The sequence below is a fragment of the Procambarus clarkii genome, chromosome 6 (genome assembly GCF_040958095.1).
Source record: "Procambarus clarkii isolate CNS0578487 chromosome 6, FALCON_Pclarkii_2.0, whole genome shotgun sequence".
NCBI classification, from domain to species: domain Eukaryota; kingdom Metazoa; phylum Arthropoda; class Malacostraca; order Decapoda; family Cambaridae; genus Procambarus; species Procambarus clarkii.
In genome coordinates, this window is record NC_091155.1 from 29,016,573 (window position 1) to 29,033,431 (window position 16,859).

General features: G+C 46.8%; 1 protein-coding gene across 1 annotated transcript in view; it reads left to right on the forward strand.

Annotated features, from left to right (window-relative positions):
* The window catches only part of Hil (peptidase hillarin), a 77,476-nt gene that overhangs the window by 11,768 nt on the left and 48,849 nt on the right, over positions 1-16,859 (forward strand). The window contains exon 2 of the mRNA XM_045736039.2: positions 572-755. Coding sequence (XP_045591995.1) covers positions 573-755 — 183 coding nt within the window. The 5' untranslated portion in view covers position 572. The remainder of the gene's footprint in view (positions 1-571; positions 756-16,859) is intronic.

Consider the following 16,859-nt stretch of genomic DNA (forward strand, 5'->3'; position numbering starts at 1 on the left):
CGTGGGGCTGTCCGACATCATTTTGTCTAAGACCTCTCGCTGATCGGCGTAATTAGCGCACGACTGCGGTCCAGAAAATAGGGTGGTATTGGACAACTCCGGCGGTGGTGGTGGTGGTGGTAGCTACAGCACTGGTGGTAGTGCTGTAGTGTTAGTAGAATTAGGCTCAAATGTTTACCTTTTATTGTAAATGTTCTTGCCGATATGTAGGGCAGTCTAGTACCATCCCCCCCATAGCACACACCCCCCTCCCCCCCCTCAGCACACCCCCTTCCTCCCCCTCAGCACACCCCCCTTCCTCCCTCCCTCAGCACACCCCCCTTCCTCCCTCCCTCAGCACACCCCCCTTCCTCCCTCTTTCAGCACACCCCCCTTCCTCCCTCCCTCAGCACACCCCCCTTCCTCCCTCCCTCAGCACACCCCCCTTCCTCCCTCCCTCAGCACACCCCCCTTCCTCCCTCCCTCAGCACACCCCCTTCCTCCCTCCCTCAGCACACACACACACCTCAGCACACACACCTGAGCACTTGCCTCTGCCGTCAGCACTGAGCCCTGCCTCTCTCCCTGACAGCATGCCAGCCACGATGATGAACCTGTACGAGAACGCGTGTCTGCGGTGCGGCCAGACGGTGTACCAGGTGGACCGCATCGGTCCGCTCAAAGACTTCAGCTTCTTCCACACTGGCTGCTTCAAGTGCCAAGTCTGCAACTCCAAGCTCACGCTCAAGACCTACTGCAACAACCAGAACGACCAGGTCAGTGGGTACGGGGGTTCGACATCCACAGCAGGCTGGATACAACGACCAGGCTGACCGGCTATGTTGGCAAGGGTAGAGAGGATGCAACTGCCAGGTTTGTGGGCAGCGAGAGTGGTATAGGTAACTGAATTGAGTGAAGGAGAGGGAGATAGGATGGAAGGAAGAGAAAGGGAAGGATGAGGGTGGTGGTGATTGAAGGAGGCGACGGTAAAGTGTGCAAGTGCTTACGGTTGAAGGAATGATGGGAAAGACATTAGAAAAGTTGCTATGGCGATTGAAGGGAGGGAAGTTCATTGAAGTTCATAGCGTTGTTTGGAAACCTTTTTGACCAAAGGGCTTGATAAGGGGACGATGGGAGAGAGGGAACTAAAGATTTATGATGGGGGCAAGGTGGTGGTGATGGTAGGTAACGTTTATTAGGAGAGGGGAAACTGTGTGTGTGTGAGGTGAGTGGTCAGGTTGTGTGGGGTTTGGTACTGGCAGACCAGCGGATTGGTCGGGTTACACTGTGGTGTTGACATCAGTCATGCACAGCTTGACGCATGCCACCCACTCCTCTGACACACCCACCCACCCGACACACACACAGCCACCCACCCGACACACACACACAGCCACCCACCCGACACACACACACAGCCACCCACCCGACACACACACACAGCCACCCACCCGACACACACACACAGCCACCCACCCGACACACACACACAGCCACCCACCCGACACACACACACAGCCACCCACCCGACACACACACACAGCCACCCACCCGACACACACACACAGCCACCCACCCGACACACACACACAGCCACCCACCCGACACACACACACAGCCACCCACCCGACACACACACACACACAGCCACCCACCCGACACACACACACACACAGCCACCCACCCGACACACACACACACACAGCCACCCACCCGACACACACACACACAGCCACCCACCCGACACACACACACACAGCCACCCACCCGACACACACACACACAGCCACCCACCCGACACACACACACACAGCCACCCACCCGACACACACACACACAGCCACCCACCCGACACACACACACACAGCCACCCACCCGACACACACACACACAGCCACCCACCCGACACACACACACACAGCCACCCACCCGACACACACACACACACAGCCACCCACCCGACACACACACACACACAGCCACCCACCCGACACACACACACACACACAGCCACCCACCCGACACACACACACACACACACACACACACACACACACACACAGCCACCCACCCGACACACACACACACACACACACACACAGCCACCCACCCGACACACACACACACACACACACACACACACACACAGCCACCCACCCGACACACACACACACACACAGCCACCCACCCGACACACACACAGCCACCCACCCGACACACACACACACACACACACAGCCACCCACCCGAACCACACACACACACACAGCCACCCACCCGAACCACACACACGCACACACACACAGCCACCCACCCGACACACACACACACAGCCACCCACCCGAACCACACACACACACACACACACACACACACACACACACACAGCCACCCACCCGACACACACACACACAGCCACCCACCCGAACCACACACACACACAGCCACCCACCCGAACCACACACACACACACACACACACACACACACACACACACACACACACACACACAGCCACCCACCCGACACACACACACACACACACACACACACACACACACACACACACACACACACACACAGCCACCCACCCGACACACACACAGCCACCCACCCGACACACACACACACACACACACAGCCACCCACCCGAACCACACACACACACACAGCCACCCACCCGAACCACACACACGCACACACACACAGCCACCCACCCGACACACACACACACAGCCACCCACCCGAACCACACACACACACACACAGCCACCCACCCGACACACACACACACAGCCACCCACCCGAACCACACACACACACAGCCACCCACCCGAACCCCCCACACACACACACACACACACAGCCACCCACCCGACACACACACACACACACACACACACACACACACACACACACACACACACACTAAGACTTGTTGAGCACCTGGAGAGCATTGGGTTTGTAAACAAGCACCAACATGGGTTCTGGACAGGGAAATCATGCCTAACAAACCTTTTAGAATTCTATGATAAAGTAACAAGGATAAGGCAGGACAGAGAAGGCTGGGCAGACTGCATATTTCTTGACTGCCAAAAGGCCTTTGATACGGTACCGCACATGAGACTGCTATACAAACTTGAGAGGCAGGCAGGAGTAAGCGGAAAGGCCCTAGTATGGGTGAAGAACTACCTAACAGGAAGGAGCCAGAGGGTAATGGTAAGGGGCGAAAAGTCGGACTGGCGAACAGTAACAAGTGGAGTACCTCAAGGATCGGTGCTGGGACCAATCCTCTTTCTAATTTACGTAAATGATATGTTTACAGGAGTGGAATCATACATGTCAATGTTTGCAGATGACGCAAAATTAATGAGAAGAGTTGTGACAGACGAGGATTGTAGGATCCTCCAAGAGGACTTAAACAGGCTGCAGAGATGGTCAGGGAAATGGCTACTGGAGTTTAACACCAGTAAATGTAAAGTTATGGAAATGGGATCAGGTGACAGGAGACCAAAGGGACAGTACACAATGAAGGGGAACAGCCTACCTGTAACGATTCGAGAAAGAGACCTGGGAGTGGATGTGACACCTAATCTAACTCCTGAGGCACATATAAATAGGATAACGACAGCAGCGTACTCTACACTGGCGAAAATTAGAACTTCATTCAGAAACCTAAATGAGGAAGCTTTTAGGGCGCTTTACACTGCCTACGTGAGACCCGTCTTAGAGTATGCCGCGCCATCATGGAGCCCCCACCTGAAGAAACACATAAAGAAACTGGAGAAGGTTCAGAGGTTTGCGACGAGGCTTGTCCCAGAGCTACGAGGGATGGGATATGAAGAGCGGCTGAAGGAACTGAACCTTACGACACTAGAGAAAAGAAGGGAGAGAGGAGATATGATAGGGACATATAAAATACTCAGGGGAATTGACAAAGTGGAAATAGATGAAATGTTCACACGTAATAATAACAGAACGAGGGGACATGGGTGGAAACTGGAAACTCAGATGAGTCACAGAGATGTTAGGAAGTTTTCTTTTAGCGTGAGAGTAGTAGAAAAATGGAATGCACTTGGGGAACAGGTTGTGGAAGCAAATACTATTCATACTTTTAAAACTAGGTATGATAGGGAAATGGGACAGGAGTCATTGCTGTAAACAACCGATAGCTAGAAAGGCGGGATCCAAGAGTCAATGCTCGATCCTGCAAGCACATATAGGTGAGTATATAGGTGAGTACACACACACACAGCCACCCACCCGACACACAGGAACATGCAAGATATCCCCCCCCCCCGCCCCGTCTCACACTGAGGCAACACAGGGAGTCAGGTGTCGACTTGGTTATACTTTATTTGGAAGGCAGTATAATGATGGCGTGCTTGGGGGCGGGGGAAGGGGTGTCTCCTCCTTCCCTACCCTCCCTCGCTCTATCTACCTACACCATCTTTTCCTCCCCGATCCCTCCCATATCAGCTCTTTTCCTTTTGGCTTCTCCCTTCCAATCGAGTCACAAACAAATCTCTCTCATTTTCACTGACCTTTCCAGCATATATTGCTGGAAAGATTCCATTGCGTACCGTCACCTCCCAGGGCCTCAGAGTCCACGCGGTGGGGAGCTGACGGGGCTAATACACCGTCAGTTCTCCCACTACGGAAGCTGTGCTGGGGCAGAGAGGCGCGAAAGATGTGTTCAGTGTACAACATTGCCCTCCCCGCTCTCTGAAGGTCACTTGTTCTCCGATGACCGCGACCTTCACTCCACCTTCTGCCATGCCCACCGCTGGATATATTAAATCCCTCATATATGACTACATTTATAATTATTTGGTTCCCCCAAAATTATTATAAATGACACAATGAAATGACAATATCTGATGAATATCTTTGGAAGAGGACGGAGATCGTCACCCCCCGCACCCCAGACACGCGCCTTAAACCATGGATCACTTTCATATTGTTTCTTTGTGGATATATCCACGGTCCACGATAGGCCAAAAGTTGCACAACCTGGAGGACGCCCAAACTTGCAAGGAATTTGCAGGCACCGAGCTGGTACCAAACGCAATGTTCACATGTAAGCCGCTTGCACTCTGACGTGGGTAATGGAGTTCACTAAACACACCTGTAAGACACACCTGTCAGACAGTCAAATCACAATAACGTCATTTAATTCAAAACAATGGAGCCAGACGGCGGGATTTTCTCTATTATAAAGATATATGACGAGTCTTTAAGAGGCAAGTCAATTCATGCCATGATGCTCAATGAATGAAAAATAGTTTAAACAACATTAATTTGTACAGTTCTCTAGACACTGATGGAATATTTCCATCAGTGATGGAGTATTTCCATATGGAATATTTCCATAATAATATTTCCGGAGAAATATTAAAATCTACTTAGAGAGATGGGTGATTGTACAGCTGCTGTAAGAGGCCAGTTGACAACCACGTTACTGACCATCAGGGCGGTAAAACATACTGCTAGAGAAGTAAAAATCAATAACATGCGTACTATTTTAATTTTAAGACTTATAGACTAAATAAACCTGTGTGTAGAATGCTGTACAACGTGTGAGGTGTACATGGAAGTCACTCACTAATGAATTCAAAAATTGTCTAAACTATGACTTATTCAAAAGTGTAACCAAAAAAGTACCTCATTTCATCCTCATTGTTTCTTACCTTGTGCTTCAAACTCTCTATATCTTGTACCACCTACTTCCCCAATATTAGCACTCAAGACATGTATCTTTATCAGTGTAATCACCTCTCAGTTGAAATTGAAACAAGTTTATTGAGGTAAAATACACACGAAGGGATGAGGTAGCTCAAGCTATTCTCAACCCGTTATCTGTCATTTAATATCGTTGTTATTTGTTGATATAAAACCTTGCTATAAATGTACCTTTTCATCTTGCCTGATAGGTTAACTTAAGGACCTGCCCGAAACGCTCTCCGTGTTAGTGGCGCTGAAAGAATGTACAGATACCAGTATTATGCACCCCATACCCATCTTGTGGGCGGTAGTGGAAAGGGTTACAGAGGCACATAATCACTCCCTGAGCCCATTATGTGCCTCTGTAACCCCTTCCACTACCGCCCACAAGATGGGTATGGGGTGCATAATAAATGAACTAAACTAAAACCAGTCCTATGTAATCTCGCCAACCCACTGTACATTTTTGCGAATCAATTATTATCATTATCATTATGGCGAGACTCATGGGGTGGTCGGGGTCACACTCGGCTCATGTAACACACATCAGATTTCGACACAATTTAAATAGCTTGTCAACACGTCATCTGTTTGCCAGAGAAAACCCTTATTAATATCCAGCTGGGGGTTGTTGTTGCTGTTGTTAAAGATTCGCTACTTGGAACAAACAGTTCCAAGTAGCACGGGCTATGGTGAGCCCGTAGGGGTATTTAGTACTTAATACCTCTTGTTCGTCTTGTTTGATTCTATCCCTTACACCTGCTACACCATTATGCACAACTAACAGGGCGTGTTCTTTACGTTCTGGTAACCAATGTTACAAATGAAAACTAACGGTACACAAATACCTACGTTTTCTATGCATGACACTGTGGGTTGGTACGTTATGAGGTTACGATGTATTTGCCTTAGGTTAGGTTGTATCAGCCTCGGTTAGATTGGTTGGGTCAGGCGAAGGTGTAGACGATAGAAAATTCTGACAAGATCAGATGCTAGATGTAGTCGGGTTTGGGTTTGCTAAGGTGAAGTAGGTTTTAAACTCTGTACGATAGCGACCCGTCTTATGTACGCTTGGTGTGGGTGTTGCCGCCGGAGGCCTCTAGTTTATTGTGCACCCCATACTGATACTGTGATGGGTAGCGCACGTGTAAGGGATCACAGGGCGCACGTGGGATGTGACACGCACGTGGGATGTGACTCGCACGTGGGATGTGACACGCACGTGTGGGATGTGACACGCACGTGTGGGATGTGACACGCACGTGTGGGATGTGACAACTAGCAGTACGTGTCCCGGGAGTCGTGTCCTCTATTACCCACTTCCTCTTGGGCAGTATATGGCCGGAGATGATCTTCTCGGACAGTTAGTATCGTGCTTTGAAATCCTAAACCACTCATTAATTCCGACAATCTTACATGTAGAAGTTGTTTGAAATAATAATTAGTAGTTCTAGTAAGCGGCCTTGGGAAAGCCATTGAGAACATTTGAAATCAAATTATATGGTTTATTTTCATTTTGAGTTGGCAAGGTTTTCGTTCTCTGGGGTTATATAGTCTCGCTGCCTTATGGAAATCAATTTTGAGGATGGGGACGCGAACAATAAGCTTAGATGTAGTTACTTTTTTTTGCAGACGTGTTCATTTCGTAGTTGTCTATTATAATATAAGTTGATATTAACATTTTGCAAAACGAATTTAGCCCATATTGCATGGGAAATGCATCCTGGAGGCATCTCCAGTTGCAATGAATTGGGTTTCGTCCCATATAATTCGTTGAATCGAGGTTGTACTGTATTCAAATTAACAGGTACTCTAATGGCGTGAAAATAGACTTTTGGTAAATTGCCATAGTAGGCTTATTTAAACCCCCCAATTAAAGCCTTTTAATTTGGTAAGAAATAGACAAAATAACACTACAATTTAATCCTAAATGCACATGCAAATGATAAATTAATTGTAATCTCTTGTCAAAAGCAAATTTACGTAAAAGGCAGTGAATGACCTGGACTTCAATGACCACGAAATTATTATTAACAAAAGATGATAAAATATGATAGGGATTACTTTGGTTTAATATCAGCACTGTATACAAGTTCCTTTTATGTTGACACACTAGGCTGTACAGTCTGTGTGATCAGAGCTCCACACCCTGCTGCTTGCAGAGGTCACTAGAGGTCCAATGACATGGTTCTGTAGTTATCTGGCTCGCTGGGCCAATATAAGTTGACGCAAGCATAAGTCATTAACTTTGATATAGCCCATAATTTTGAAGTGGGCCATAAAGTGTAATATAGGCTATAATTTGTATATAACTTAATTTTAAAGGTGTCAACAGCGCGTGTACACGTGAGTGCGGAACAATAGGAGTCGCCACACAATGTGTACAGGAATACATTATTACATGTAACATATTATGATCAGAACAGTTTAACCTTGACACGAGTCTCGAACTGTCGTAACTGAGGGAGTGTACCAGGCCGGGAAGACAAGTGGGGGGGGGGGGGGAGGATTGAGATCAACCCCCCCCCCCCATTATTATTGGGGGGGGAGGGGGATAAGACCATAAACGACCTGTCAAGGTGTCCCGAGGCCACACAGCTGGTGACACGGGCTACAGCACATAATAATGAACCACATGTGATGGTATCTGTAATGAGCCACATGTGCTGTATTGTGATAAGTAAACAACATTGATGGAGAAACACCAAGTGGAGAGGGAGAACTGTTTTTGAGCATGTTTCGTGTGTTGTATTAAGATACATGTTGTTGTTGTTGTTATAGATTCAGCTACTCGGAACAAGTTCCAAGTAGCACGGGCTATGGTGAGCCCGTAACTTACCTGGCACAGGAGCGGTGCTGTGTGTGAAAACACAGATTCTGTGTATCTCTTCTAGAAGAAAAGATACAGTTTGTTGTTGTTATAGATTCAGCTACTCGGAACAAGCTCCAAGTAGCACGGGCTATGGTGAGCCCGTAACTTACCTGGCACAGGAGCGGGGCAAGTAGCACGGGCTATGGTGAGCCCATAGTCGACTTACCTGGCACAGGAACAGTGCTGAATGAATGAAGAGATACACAGAACAGCTGTTTATAAAGGTGAAGTGAAGGTTGAATTAGGCAACACGGGTGAAGATCAAGTAATGAAGTACTGTACATACATTTATATATATATCTAGTATCACTTTAGCAATTTGAGATAACTAACTGTATTTCCCTTGATTCTATCACATGGTGGTGTAGATTATATTCGATTTTCTAGCGTTGAAATGTGTGTGTTCTTGTATGATGCCAAGTTTGGCATCTTCAGTACTGGTGAGAGGTTGCCTGTGGTTGGTGCTTGTGATGTAAGTGCTGGTGGCGTCGACACGGCAGACGTCATTATCATTGTGAATCATTGCATCCAAACTTGTTGGTGTTGCACGTGTGTGTGTGTGTGTGTGTGTGTGTGTGTGTGTGTGTGTGTGTGTGTGTGTGTGTGTGTGTGTGTGTGTGTGTGTGTGTGTGTGTGTGAGTGAGACATTTGCCACAAGGTGTTGTGTGGGCCCCAGGCGTGGTGCTTGTGTTGCTGCTCCGTCAACTTGTGACCAGTGTCAACCCGTCCTCATGTTTAGATAGTGCTTTGTATAATTATGTGCACCGTCGATCATACATTAATATAATGGACAATAGATGGTAAAATTTGGTACTATTCACTTTATCGAATCTGTAAAAAAATAAAGCTTAAAACCAAACTTAAATATTCCTAGACCTAGTATAGCACATGTATATGTACTATATTAGGCCTCAGTATGGATTAGCACTAATTGATTTTATTAGCAACAAATCCAAAACCTTTTCTGGTTTACCCAAATTCAATATTACCAAATTCTAATTGTCTAATACGTCAATATATGTACAATGATGCACATCGTTACTATGAGTACTACCTACACCAGAACATGGGCTGACAGTGTTGACCCTTGACCAAGTTGTGCCCGTCTTGAAGACTGGCTTTATGCAGATGTTGGTGACATTTTCTTCCTTGCGTCTTGGGAGAACCAACTGTCGTTCATCAAGCATTACCACTTGGGCTGGACGGTAGAGCAACAGTCTCGCTTCATGCAGGTCGGCGTTGTATTCCCGACCGTCCAAGTGCCTGGGCACCATTCCTTTCCCCGTTCCATCCCTAATCCTTATCCTGACCCCTTCAAAATGCTATATAGTAGCCAGTGGTACTGTACCTCCGCACGGGAGATATCTCCCGTCACGCAGGGTGCAGTTGCACCTCCACAGATCTCCAGTATCATCTATTGATACTGGCGATGGCTCAAAAGGGCCACCACTTACGGGGCTATTCATGCCCGTGCCACCTTTTGGGTGGCTTAATCTTCATCAATCAATCAATGTACCTCCGGCTAAAACCTCCCTGGCTTAGCGCTTTCTTCCTCCTGACATTTCCCTTGCCCTTCATCAGGCATTTGTATCCACTTACAAACCCTGCGCATCTTGCCTCAATCATGGAGACATAGTTTGTGCTTATGAAACAGTTTGAGCTTGGAAACGTTGCGAGGTCGTCCTCGACCCAAGGTTGTTATTGTTATGGTCCAACCTCGTAGCGCTTCCCAGCTCGTAATACATGCCATGTATAACACACATCTTGGCTTTGACAACATTTATGACTGATCACCTTTATGATTTATGAATGCTCTTTAAATATGTGACGCTTCATCTACTCATATCGAGGCCTCGGATACCTTATTCTGTAACTACTGTGTAACATACTACTCTCCATATCTGCCTACACCACCCCTCCCTCTCCTGTCTTTGTATGACGGGTATCTTTCTTATTTACGCAGCTACTCTAAGCTATAAATGGTTAAGGGTCAAAAGCCAGCTGTGTGGTGCTAAGATTCCAACCCAGCCTCCAAAATTGATTGAACATGATAGCCGTTCTGGATGGAATGTACAAATTATGGAGTATTAATCTTAAAGGCATTTCAAAAACGAAACATATTACAAATGTTCAATTACAATTATTACAATGTAATTACAAATTACAAATTAGGTCCGAGACCTAAATAAGCAAACCTAGTTAACATTTGCAATGTTAGGCCTTGTGTAGTACATATGCATTATGCTAGGGAGAGTTGGGTTTGGCTTGAGATCCAGGTCTCGCAGGGTGTTTGTCACACAGCAGCCGCAGGTAACACGTCAGCCACCACAGTGATCCACCTGCTGCTGCCTACACTTGCGGACACCTGCCGCAGGTAACACGTCAGCCACCACAGTGATCCACCTGCTGCTGCCTACACTTGCCCACACCTGCCGCAGGTAACACGTCAGCCACCACAGTGATCCACCTGCTGCTGCCTACACTTGCCCACACCTGCCGCAGGTAACACGTCAGCCACCACAGTGATCCACCTGCTGCTGCCTACACTTGCCCACACCTGCCGCAGGTAACACGTCAGCCACCACAGTGATCCACCTGCTGCTGCCTACACTTGCCCACACCTGCCGCAGGTAACACGTCAGCCACCACAGTGATCCACCTGCTGCTGCCTACACTTGCCCACACCTGCCGCAGGTAACACGTCAGCCACCACAGTGATCCACCTGCTGCTGCCTACACTTGCTCACACCTGCCGCAGGTAACACGTCAGCCACCACAGTGATCCACCTGCTGCTGCCTACACTTGCCCACACCTGCCGCAGGTAACACGTCAGCCACCACAGTGATCCACCTGCTGCTGCCTACACTTGCTCACACCTGCCGCAGGTAACACGTCAGCCACCACAGTGATCCACCTGCTGCTGCCTACACTTGCCCACACCTGCCGCAGGTAACACGTCAGCCACCACAGTGATCCACCTGCTGCTGCCTACACTTGCTCACACCTGCCGCAGGTAACACGTCAGCCACCACAGTGATCCACCTGCTGCTGCCTACACTTGCCCACACCTGCCGCAGGTAACACGTCAGCCACCACAGTGATCCACCTGCTGCTGCCTACACTTGCCCACACCTGCCGCAGGTAACGGTAGCCAAACTTGATAACCAGAATTATCAAACTTGATAATTCTGCTCTGAATTCGATCAGAGACTCTCACACTATCTGATCGACGTTTTGTACCACTCACTGAGATGCATACTTATATACATGTGTGTGTGTGTGTGTGTGAGATGAAAACATGAAAACTTTTTATACTGGTGTACGCGGTCTTGGTGATTCTTTAGTGGGGTATGTGTGTGTCTGGGGGGGGGAGGTGTTATAGGAGACCGGGCGAGCTTGGTGAAGCAGTCGAAGTGTGACTTGTGAAGCTCCGCTTGTTCTCTTAGTATCTTCCGTGTTGTTTACGGCGCCAGCACAATGGTTACACACCTAAATTCCTTTCCTGCGTCACCTACATATATATGTGCTATCCCCTCCCTCATTCCCCTTGACTTACACCACTCCATCACAGTGCAAATGACCATCTATCACTTCTAAGAATATAATTTTTTGGTACTGCCACAAATTTGACTGCTAATGGTCACCATTAGCAGTCAAGTTCAGTTCAATTCAGCGTCTCTCACGCATCCATACGCGCGCGCTCTCCGTCTCCTTTATTCTCTCTTCTCTCAGATATAATTCCAGAGTTAAATAGTAGTAGAGTAATGACAAGAATCCTTAGGTGTGTGTTTACATACTAGTTCTGGGCCAAGTACCACCAGACTCGGCTGGAAAAACAGCTCAAGGCGCCACCACAGTGCCAAACTGCTACTTGAATCTGTGATTGATTATGAAGAAAAACTAACAAAATGTGCAAAGACCGCATACCTAGTTGTCAAAAGATTAAACATGTTGAATATTGATGGGGTGTTTGTGTTCGTGCAGCTTGTTGTTGCAGGCAGCCTGTCTGCTGCAGCCCGTCTGCTCAGGAAATCCATTACCATGAGAGGCCCCCCCCCTCCCTCAAACCACCTGGATAGTTATCTAGATATTGGTGATGGTTTGACAGCATGTTACAGTTATAGTAATACTCTACATGTAAACTGGCAACTGAACCTTTGTCGTAAACAGATTATTCTCAAGTTATAACTTTAATATAACTCGTTGGCTTAAAATATAAAGAGTGTATGGTGAAAACGTTTGCTTTGAGGATTTTTTTTGTAAAGGGAATTCGAGTGCACACTAAAATAGTTTTCGATATCCATATTTCCTATTATCGTCAATAATACATCGTTTTAACGAAACCAAACGTATTGAAACCTAACCAAACCATGAATAGAGAGTAGATAATAGCATAAATTATGTAGTCGTCCCCAGTCTATTCCCTTGAGCAGATCTCCCTGAGGACAGGTTGCGTTCACAGGTGTCAAAAGCCACACCTGCCTGGCTGGTTCACAGATGTCCTGAGTCAGCCTTAGCTTTTCCCGCTCCGAAATATTGCCCACATTCTCCCTCCCTGGCGTGTCACCCCCCCCCCCCTTCCCTGGTAACATGCCAGGCTACCTCCCTCTCTCCCTGGTAGCCTGGCCTGGTAAGGTAGCCTGCCTCCCTTCCTCTGGTGAAAGGGGGTAAGCACCACACAAGTTAACTTGAGATATATAAGGTAAGAAGGTCAGCAGCCAACATTCCTGATCACTGTCGTTCCTGTACCTGGAGTTATGACTGAATATGTTGTGCCCGTGAACTCTGGGGGTTGTGGTGAGGCTGGGAGGAGGTGAGGTGGTGTGGGGAGGTGATGGGAGAATGGCAGGAATAGGAGAGATGAAGCGGGGTGAAGTAGAGAGGAATAGTGGCAAGTTTGGGAGTGATGAAGGGTAGAGCCAAGGGATATGAGGGTATCTCTGGAGGTCTCTGTCATTAACCTCGACTTACACTTTCCTCTCGACAAAGTAAACCAACATTTTGACCTTGCAATTTGTGTGTGCCCTTGTGTATGTTCACCTCCGTGTGTGTACACGTGTGTATACATGCCCGCATATGTGTGTGGTATGTGCGTGACTGTATGCATGTTCGTCCGTGTCTACATGCGTGGATGTGTACTTGGATATACTCCCTTAGATGTGTTAACAAGGTGGAGCATTACCTCCCTCTACCTCTGGTCAGGCAAGGCATCAACTCTCATTCATCAGGTTGCTCGCGAGCGCCTCATCCAATTTGCTTGCTGAATTTGCCTCCATTTCTTGCGACACTTAGGCTGAAGACGTTTTTCAAGTCTCTCGGACTCGTCTCTCTCTCTCTCCAGCGTACACCCGTGTCCTCTGGTCCTACCGTTTGTCAGTTGTGAACATTGCCTATTTATATAACCTATCAGTTCCATGTACTAATCTTGTACGTTGTTATCATATCCGTCCAGGGGATTCACCCTGTCTACAACTTCCTGAGTTTGAGTTCGCTCATTCTTTCACTTTAGGCTAACCAAGGGAAGCGTTGCGTCTCTGTAGAATACCGTACGTTTTATATCTTATGGGCGTTCATACTTACGTGTGTACTCACCTAATTGTGCTCGCCTAATTGCGTGTGTGCGTGTGTGCGTGTGTGTGTGCGTGTGCGTGTGTGTGTGCGTGTGCGTGTGTGCGTGTGTGCGTGTGCGTGTGTGCGTGTGTGTGCACGTGCTTGCCTAATAGTGGTAAGTGTGGTAAAGCTCTATAGACCCCATCTAATAGTTAAATTGTACCTGTTGTGCTGTAATTTAAATTGATTATAATTTAATTGGATAATTTATAATTTAATTCGACAGAATTAGATCTGGCGGTCTAATTCTTTGTCGACTCTGGCCTTAAAGTTGTGGCTGGAGGCGACTCTCACAACTAACACTCTAACGTGTATTACACTTGTTGCCATGTACAGGGCACGAGTATTTCCCTACAGTCCTTCCACTCATTTGTGTTGCCAGCTTCCACCTTGATGTTGCCACCAGCAGCGGCTGTTTTCTTCCCTGTAGTCATCCTGTGAGCAGTAGCTCAAACTCGGTGGCCACAATATCCAAGCGTAGCGTTGAATCAATGTTGTTTCAGCGCTGAATTAGCGTTAGTCTTGGAGCGTAGCCACTGGAGAAAGTTACCAGAGGTCACAAGAGGTCTTAGAGCTTCACGGACACCTGACATTATTAGTATTTACCATTTATCTGCTCTCCTTATCATTATATTGATAGCTAGTATCAAACAACCTTGCCTTGCCATTTCTATGAAATATAAAATGTTAGTATGTATTGATGGCAAGTCATTTTGTTAAGATTTAAATGGGCGTTTGATTATTTTTTGTCCCCCAACGACCAAGAGTGGGAGAATTGCCAACTAGTATTTTTTAATATTATTTTGGTACGGAAACATATAACATAATCAGGTTAATCAAATAAGTCATTCGAAAAGGCATACAAAGTTATATAATTAAAAGCGTTATTGTTTAGCATTTATGAAGCTGCATTTTTGGCGGGAAAATTAAAATTTCAAAACTTAAATTTTAATCAAATTTTTATTAGATTTCCACACAATTAGTACAAGTTATTGTTTTTAATGGTTTTTATGCTAAGCACTTATGTTAAAATACTTAAATATCAAAGAAATATAGATCTAAAAGCAGGTTTATACATTATTTTAAATAACACCTCGTATTCAAATAATTGTAAAATTAATTTCCGCCTCATGTTCTACTTTCTCTCAATTTAGAGAGAAATTGTTAAAAGGTACTTGTTCACCTTGTCTATTTCCCTTATTATCTTGTATATTGAGATCATATATCGTCTCTCTCTCTTTGCCCTCTCTAGGATTTTGTTCCTGTAACCTAGCCTCATAGGCTAACCCTCTTCGTTCTGACACTGAATTGTTGCAAATCTCTGTACTCTTTTTATATTTGATTTTCACTTAACAGCGTCCGACATGTTGTCAGTGCTACCCGATTGTGCGCGCTTTTGGAGGTCATGTTGGAATTGTATCCACTCTCAATTATTTTTTTTTCTTTCCGATTCCTGCAGTTGTCTTCCCCTTATGGTGTACTTGCCTCCTGGTCTCATTTCCCTTGTTTATTACCTTACCCTATGTGTGTGTGTGTGCGTGTGCGCGCGCGCGCGTGTACTCACCTAGTTGTGCTTGCGGGGGTTGAGCTCTGGTTCTTTGGTCCCGCCTCTCAACTGTCAATCAACTGGTGTACCGTTTCCTGAACCTACCGGGCTCTTATCATATCTACATTTGAAACTGTGTATGGAGTCGACCTCCACCACATCATTGCCTAATGCATTCCATCTGTTCCCGCCAAACACACACCGAAACTACGACGTTGGTACAACGTTCGAACAAGTTTTAACACCTAACCAGTTATAACAACCAATATAGCAAGTTGTAACAACGTTCTAATGCCTCATAAACACGTTAAGCCAAGATGTAACAACTTTATTACAAGTTGTAACAAGCGGAAAATAGAGATAGTTTCGGTTTGTTTCCAGGGTTAACTACTCTGACACTGAACAAGTTTTTTCTAACGTCCCTGTGGCTCATTTGGGTACTCAGTTTCCACCCGTGTCCCCTTGTTCGCGTACCACCTGTGTTAAACAGTATCTACCCCTGTCAATTACTGAGTATTTTGTAGGTAGTGTTCTGACCTGAGGGGGTTGGGGCTTACGGAACTTAAACCTCCAAAGAGAGCTCTGGTTACTGTACCAGACTGTTCGCGTACAGGTAGACAACGTCCCCCAACCACTCTGTCGGAACAGACAACCGACCTCGGCAGCCACACTCCCGCTACCGTCGGTCAACCAGCAATGAACTTTAGAGCGCTTGAAGTTTTCTCAGATCACCCTGTACGCCTCTTGATCTTGGAGAGGGGTTCAACATCACATATCTAGGGGTGCGGCTCCAGCACTGGCTTCGTTGTCCTGTCCACACACCCTACTTGAGCCGCCGTGACTCCCCCCCACTCTCCTTGTTTGGAATGATCTCCTAATCCCGCCTATTCTGAATTAGAATTGTCACCCTGTCCGCAGCTGTGACCCTTTCTCTCTCCTGCTTTCTGGGAAGCCTCACCAGGACAAGAACAAAAGCCAGCTAACAATATACATTTAATAAACAAAAGAACATGTACAACAGTACATAAAAAGAAATGAAAATATTGACGTACAACACTCTTAAGCTGCTACAACATGGTACAGTACCCTGTGTCTGGCCTCCACCGCCTAGTTTCATTACTTTACATT